The 7,925-nt window shown below is 45.0% G+C and overlaps 1 protein-coding gene across 1 annotated transcript; it reads left to right on the top strand.

Annotated features, from left to right (window-relative positions):
* Positions 1–135: 135 nt before the first annotated feature.
* mRpL12 (mitochondrial ribosomal protein L12) lies at positions 136–4,201 on the top strand. Its single transcript, XM_077633783.1, has 5 exons — positions 136–325; positions 472–637; positions 1,006–1,080; positions 2,490–2,621; positions 3,899–4,201. The coding sequence occupies exons 1-5, from the start codon at positions 243–245 to the stop codon at positions 4,013–4,015; spliced, it is 573 nt and encodes a 190-aa protein (XP_077489909.1). The 5' UTR covers positions 136–242; the 3' UTR covers positions 4,016–4,201.
* Positions 4,202–7,925: the final 3,724 nt, after the last annotated feature.

Below are 7,925 nucleotides of genomic sequence, written 5' to 3'. Positions count from 1 at the left end.
AAAAAGCAGACCAAAAACGTTTATAAAACTTATTTGTCAAACCAAATATATCATGTTTTCTTGTACAAAGTTTATGTTGACTTGTAAAAGAGTAGCTTGACGTTTCAGTTTGTGTTTTGTGCTGAATGGCTTCCGTAGCTGCGGAGCTGCTTTACGGCCTGCCGAGCATGTGTTTCGCGGCGTGAGGCTGCTGAGGGTTAATCTTTCGGGCGAGTAAATACCGTTACTGACAACTTTAAAACATGTCCTATTCGCTGACCATGGCCCGGAGGTGTGGGTCGTTCCTGTCGACAGGAAAGCATTGCATGCGAGCGATCCACAAAAGGTAGGCTCATCTAAACGCCCAGCACCACACACGATCTTCTCCAAGCACATGTCCCGCCGCTCATCATCACACGCGTACTGTACATTTACCAAAGCGTGATTTAGGTTGGTCACGAAATCATATCCCGCTTCACTTTCCAATTTTAGGTCCCCTGCAGCTCCTTTGGCTGCTTTGAAGTACAGCACGGAAGCGTTAGCGCAACCAGCACCCAGCAACGAGGAAAGGCAGTACCCCGAGAAAATCGCTAGGATAGTGAACGACATCTCAAAGCTAACGCTGATGGAAGTCGCCGACTTGAACGACCTTCTCAAGGTAATGACGCGTACCCGCGTCCCTTCGAAACTTCTCCAATCGAGCGTAGCTCGATAATCGCATTCGTGGACTTCTGCGACGCACTGCGCTAGACGTGGTGCATTTCAATGGTGGGTGGTTAGTGCGGCGCATTTGAAACCCGCAACGTGCGTTACGTTCTCGCATTACTGGTGGCATTTTCTCCCAAACGCACTGGCGGAAACAGTTCTGTTTTGTTGTGTCATGTGTTCGTGAACGCCTAAATACTTTCAACTTTCGTTTAGTGCGCATCGTGTCGAATGCCGTGTCGGCTTGCAAGCTTCGAGCCCGGCGATTTGCTAATGATTGAATCAAGATGTTAACTGCTGCTCATATTTCGTTTCCTGCAGAAAACTCTGAACATTCAAGAGACACCCATGATGGCTGGAGCCTGGGCAGCACCAGCACCTGCTGCGTCGCAGGAGGTTAGTGTGGCCTTGGGCAAATGCATCGTTTCAGATATAGAGCGAGGCAATCATTTATAGAGGGCTGCATTTGCTATCTGCATTCCGCGGCTACCAGGTCTGTCCGCCCGACCGTGAAAAACGCTCATTGGCTGAGCTCTCTGAGGGAGAGGAGGTTATGAGCAAAGGAAAGGCGCATCTACTTTCGCTAGGAACCCTCTCCTTGCTTGGTCACAGTGTTTCAAGGAGGAGAGGTGATTCCCTCCTGTAGTAGTCTGTCAACAGTTTGTGACTATGGATTAAGAGGTACGCTGCACCCGAGTTTAGTAAAATGGCAAGCCGAGGCTGGGCAACGTGAACTTGAACCGTTACAACTATGTAACTAAGAAGTACAGTGAAAAGGGGGAACAAAAATTAGAGTAATACCCCTGTGACAGGGACTCGGAGCTCCCTTGAACTTCCTTAACCTAAAGGAACGCTAGGGAATTTTGTTCGCAAAAAAAGTTGTTGCAGTGTCACACGGCTTGCAACGAGTATCTCAGAGGGGCTCTCAGAGGAGCCGCCAAGTGCTCATTAGGCACTGTTCACATAGTACAAACACACCGAAGTAGTTCTAAAAACTGAAATGTTTTTATACTTTTTTGTTTTCTCATAAAATGTAATTATCTAGACTTAAAAATAACTAGCATTTTTGGAGAAACGAACGTGTTCTCAGAGAAGCATAGCGCTTTCGTCCTTTCTGCTGCACATCATGTGTGGCGTGCAATGCCTGTGCAATGAATTGCAACTCTACTCTTACACTTCACTAGCAGAAGCTGTGTGAACGCGTCTTCCATTGTAGCACTACGCAGCTATACGTGCGAGCATGCTTGTGTCAGATCAGAACAAACAAAAATGGCATAGTCAAGGCAGACCACCAAGTGCGTAGTTTGAGAATATAGTGCAGTCGTCAGAATTAGTCATAACTAACCGAGCCGGAATACTTAATTTATGCAACAAAAGCTCATATAATTTTTAGTAAAGATAAAATTATTGCAGAAAAATGTCATTTACTTAGTCAGTAGTCATGCACATTGGAAACGAGAATACTATGTCATTCTTAGAGGGAGATGATTAATCTCCTTTGCTAGGAGCTTCTTTAAACTTCCTTCCATTAAGAACTGCCGTGTGATACAGAGTGAATCTCCCTGTAAGTGAAGACTACATTGTTTGAAGGGAGTTTAAAGATCAGCCTTCCTCGTGTGGCAGGGTTACAACTCAAGTGCATGTATTGTCATGCATTGCATCTCTTGCTCTGGGTTCTAGTTTCAAAACCACATGAAGCGGGCTTATTCAAAAGAGTCTTGAACTAAGGCTCACCAGGTTTAAACTGAGGCGACGACCGATGTATTTTTATTTGATTAAAAAAAAAATGTGCCTGTAACCTGCAGGAGGATGAAGGCGAGAAGGTAGCTAAGGTACAGACATCATTCACCGTCAAGCTGTTGAAGTTTGACGAGGCCAAGAAGATCCAGCTCATCAAGGAGATGAAGAACCTCATGGAAGGCATGAACCTGGTGCAGGTACGTCACTCTGGTACATCTGTGGATGTAGTACATGGTGCATTCTTTCCTTTAAGAATGGAAGTGTCTTTAATTGCAATGACTGCAGTGCAAGTTTCAGCTGATGCCCATATATCAATGTCACTGAATGCTCAACATACTGATATACATCCAAAAGACTGATGATGATTTCAGTAGGCTGCACCAGAAAGCGGTGGTGCCAGCTTGTGAGGTTTGTGATAAACACGGTGTAGAACTATTGTGAGCAGCTGCGTTGCAGTCCTATAGCCTCCGAGAATGAATGCCCTTTTGCCGAGATAATCTTCGTGCATTCACTTCTGCGTTCATCCTGTGGAGAAAAGTTTCGCACTTCGGTAAGAATTTCGCGTATTTTGGTTCCACTCCTACAAGCTGCCACCACTTGTACTTCGTAGCTTTTAGCTACATTACTGCGTTGTGGTACGGTCGCCTGCATGATGGCCCCTTCCAGATGCCTAGCATGAAAGGTGGAATGTTTGGAAAGGAGTAAGGTTTAGGAGGAGTGTCAAGAATATAGAGAGCTCTGGTTCGCAACAGCATCCTTGCAGAAAAGCGGCAAGCTGTACTGTTTTCCTGTTGCAGCCTGGTTGTGTTTGTTTTACTGTGGATTTTGCTGTTAGCTGTCAAGCCATCTGCACCAGGAACAAGATTTCTTGCTGAAACCAGCTCAAATGAGTGTAGTCTTAAGAGTCGGAGAACCTGCTGGTGACTGCTTTGTCAAACCTAACACACGCACTCATGTCATGCTGCCTTGCAGACTGCACACAAGTGCTGGAAGGCCACCCACATGTGTCGTTTGCTTTTCTCTGTTTAGTGTGTTATGCACAGTTCTTTCTCGTGTTTTATTTACTGAGCAGTGTCTTTTTATATATACCATTCACTTTCTTTGTCAGTTCGGTTTCTTTTTTAGGCTATGTGAAGCATAGATGAAAAATTAACTTCGTAAAGAAAATTATGCATGCACTGACCAATAAAAGAACACTGCAGATCATTAAAGTGTTTTGAATTGAAGTATAATTCATGTTCCTGTATTTAATGTGTCTGAGATTTCGTTTCAGTGGCTGCAGTTTGTAATTGATAATGACTTCGTCCCTAATTATCCTTATTGTAACCAACCACTGGTCAACACTGCTTGCTACACAGCGATGGTCTCCCAGTTTATGCATTTCATTCCAAATTTGTGTTGTCAGTTTGGTTTTCTGTGCCACTTGTCTTGAAATGTGTTGCTTAAAACAGAAAATGCTTCTACTGTTTTCCAGGCCAAAAAGTTTGTGGAAAGTCTGCCCCAGATAGTGAAAGCGGACTTGGCAAAAGACGAAGCTGAAAAGCTAAAAGCAAGCATTGAAATGGCCGGTGGAACATGCGAAGTCGTCTAAGACACGTCACAAGTGCTGCGTAGGAACTGTACAGTTTTTTTTTTTTTTTAAGGAAGAAGTGCCGTGACTATTCATTGTCCAGGTGTACCATTGTCGTCAGAGAAGCTGGGCATTTTCACACACATTTTTCTTGTTCCTTAATCTTGTGCCTGTATAGCATAGAAATAAAAGAATTCATACACATTTTCTATTGCACCATCTTCTGGTTACTCCTAGTTTGAATTGTTCCAAAGCAATTGTGAACAGTTTCCTTCAGCATTGCCGATTTTTTCAGATGTTAGGTGGAAGAGATGTCCTTCTGTTGCACATTTGTGCTCTAGTTTGGTGCGATCCATGATCCGCCAATGGGAGGTGCCAAGTACACATGCACAGATGGCCCAAAGGGGTGCACATCTGCCACTGCGTATGTGTACTTGGGTTCCCGCATTAGGGGATCACGCTATGCTTAAGAGGGGAAGAGGGTCTTAGAAAAAAATCTTTGTTAATGAAATCACAATTATGAAACCTTCGGGGAACATGTATTTTTGCGAGCTGATTCGAAATATGGAATTTAATTTCATGTGCAACAATTTCTTGAGCACTTATGCAATAATATTGTAACTTTTTGTGGAGAGCTTTCAAGAAATCCTGCTGCAGGGAACTTGCTAGAATGCATGCCAATGGTTTCTCCTGACATTGAGCTATGCAATAAAACAAATTATCATCCTGCCTGTAATAGAAGTTGAGTTATAGAATTTTGAAGTTGTCACTACAGAAACAGGAAAACAATTTTTCTTCCTGTTTGTGAAGTATGAAGTTTAAAACCTTGTAACTCAGCTGTGATAGGCAGGATAATAATTTTACCCTTATCGCATAGCTTGTTGTCAAGACAAGCGGACGGCATACGTTCTAGCAAGTTCCCTGCAGCAAAATTTCGTTGAAGCTCTCCACAAAAAGTTACATAACATATTGCATCAAGTCCACAAGGACTTGTTGTACATTAAATTAAATTCCATATTTGGAATCAGCACGCAAAAATACATGTTCCCTGAAGATTTCATAATTGTGACTTCATTAATAATTTTTTTTCTAAGACCAGCTTCCCCCCTTAAAGGGACCGACCGCTGACCAAAACATGTCATAGCGGAAATGAAAAGGCTGTGCCTCATACTGTAAGAATGGAGCATTGTAATGTCAAAGAAACAAGGATTTATAATTTTAATTTGGCACTGAATCTCGCGTAAAAAGCCATCCTGTGGTGAAACCAGCCATTATCAGAGTAGCCCACCATGTGACCACACCTCTAAAATATTTTACTTGTTTTAAGCGCAGTGTTTCAGGAGTGTACGTCATGGTTTATGGTAGTTTACTCTGCCTCCAGTGCACCCTTCGATGAAAATCCTCCCTTCACATTGCTGACCATGTGCTTTTAGCTTGTATACTAAAGGTACCTTATTAGTCTCTAGCAGGTGACATAGTAGATTTCGTTTTTGGTACAGCACTTTTGCCGACAAATAATCGCGCTCGCTGATCGTGGTTTCCACCATCGGGATGAATAAAAATTGGCGCATTGCACTGATCTCAGACTTGGTAGAAATTTTGTACAGCGTTTCCAACAAAACATTGCTGAATCCAGCAGCTTAGACAGCCGTTGTGCCAAAATTGGGTCCTTTCCGCAGTTGCAACACCTTGAAGATCACTGCTATTGCACAATATCTGCAGTTGTGCTCACTCCTATCATTTATAGTTGCTACTGTGACATCGTGCCTGACAGCAAAACTATTATGGAGACAACTAGAAATGCAGGCCACGAGCTCTTGTATTATTGCCACAGGTACAGCCCAAGCTGCCATGCACGGTTTCACTGTCCTAAGTGCACATAGTTTTTAGTATTGTGCCACATAGTAACGCGCGGCTTCTACGTTCGGAAGCTCAGTAAAGCAGAATTTGGTCAAATGTCGATGAAATGTGGAAGGGAAAGTGCTAAAAGTACACTTCCAGCTTACAGTAGCACAGTCGCGACGCCTGGACAGCTAAAGTGACAGCATTCTAATCCGCCTTTTTCATGACGCGACTGCGCATGCACCCATCCCCTGGCGGCGGTGTCGCGAAACATATTGGAAGGGTCGCGCGCTCCACTCGAGACCGGCCGTGGAAGTGTAAACAAACCGGCTCCTTACGCGAGGTGCAGCGTCGGGCGTTTAGCGCGACGCATTTGGCGATGCATACGACATGTGTTACATACGGCTGCAATGCCCAATATGTAAAGGGAAGCAAACTCGGATTTTTCGCTTTCCGAACGCTTCCCGGGACCGCCTTCGACGCGAAGCGTGGATAAAAGCAGTTCGCCGGCTCGACGATCGTGGCCGCCCTTGGGCACCGTCAAGCACGTCAAGACTGTGCGAGAATCACTTTGTGACAGGTACGGACGAGGTACTGCAATGCATGTGCAGTCCATCACGAAAGGTTTTATTCATGGCCAGGAAGGCCTCGAATGTCACCGCGGCGTTTAGACTTCGTTCCGACGTTTTTTGCTTTCTCAAGCAAGAAGGCCGAATGGCCAAGTGCTGCGAGCCGCTTTCAACGTGCGATGGAGAGGACAACGAAAAAGAAGCTACGAGAGCATTCACGCATGGTGCTAGTTTTTGTCATAATCTCCTATTTAAATTTCCTTGTTTATGCCACTACACCCTCGACAATCCCCCGGTGTGGGCATGTGCCATGTATTAAGAGGCAGAAGAAGGTGCGTTATGCGTGTTTTCGCATCATATCCATGATGAAGAGCGCTGTGTGGTATCGCCGGAATGACTCAATGTGCGCCCCTTGCACTCGTCTTTATGGGCGCGCATGCTTGTTTAACCTATGCAGCGGTGTGCCGTGGGAAAATAAAGTGAAATTCTAGCAGAGCTGCCATGTTGCGAGTACACTTGTGCTTTTGTAGTTCGTGTAGCTATTCGGCAGTGCTTGAGCACAACGATTGCTTGCGAAAACTGTTGTCCCCAGTCGTTTTCTGTGCTACAGCGTGCACGATGTAGTATCCACCTTCTAATGGATGGCAGGCATACACAGCGGAAAACGCCAATCTCGCTGATCGGGGATATTTCATTGAACATTATGTTCCCAATGTAGCCTTCATCTCTGAAGCGGCGGCCCTTGCTCAGCTGGCGTTCACATCGCATGGCAGTTGATCGGAGATACTGAAGAATTTGCTCTTCGGTGGGCACAGCAGCCTGCTTCGGACTTCGCACCCAGCCATCAGTCAATCCTAGAAATCCTCCAGGTACCAGGAGCTGCCCAGGACACGCCATCGTTGACAGATTCCAACAAAACGTGCTCCGCAGCGGCACTCTGTCCGGCCGGGTTGGGCGCACAGTACCCTTCCAGTGAGCTTCCAGCTTTGTACGCGAGGTGGCAGCACAGGAATATGAAAAGGGCAGATTGCACAGCCTCTCCGCGCAATGCAGCCATGGTACAGTGGGCATAGCCCATAAGCAGTTATTATATCCAAATGTTTTGCTTTTATGTATCACTTGCACGGGAGTCAACAAAAGTATTTTAAAACGTTTGCATGCTAACCACATTTTTGTGCCATCTCATCTTTTTTTTTTGTGCGATGTTATTTCAACCAAAGTGGGCAGAGGATGCTATAGGCTTCCCTACTGCATTGCTTATCGACAATAAGCGGGTTTGAGCCCATCAGCTCTATCGCATTTTTGAACAGAATCAGCCCAGTCATTCTGGCAGCAGTCTTTTTTTGATAAGAAGGTTCGATTTACCATTCCGTCTGTCAAAGTGCACCGGGGCAAGTGTGCATAATTAACTGTAAATACTACATACGGCTAAAGCCTACGGGGCACAACAGCGTAGCACAACATACCAACAAAGTTAATTTTGCTATCAGGTTAATAAGATCTGCTATGCAGAAATTCCC

Source organism: Amblyomma americanum, chromosome 8 (genome assembly GCF_052857255.1).
Source record: "Amblyomma americanum isolate KBUSLIRL-KWMA chromosome 8, ASM5285725v1, whole genome shotgun sequence".
NCBI lineage: Eukaryota > Metazoa > Arthropoda > Arachnida > Ixodida > Ixodidae > Amblyomma > Amblyomma americanum.
The sequence above is the reverse complement of the archived record's forward strand: the minus strand, read 5'-3'. Positions and strand labels throughout refer to the sequence as shown.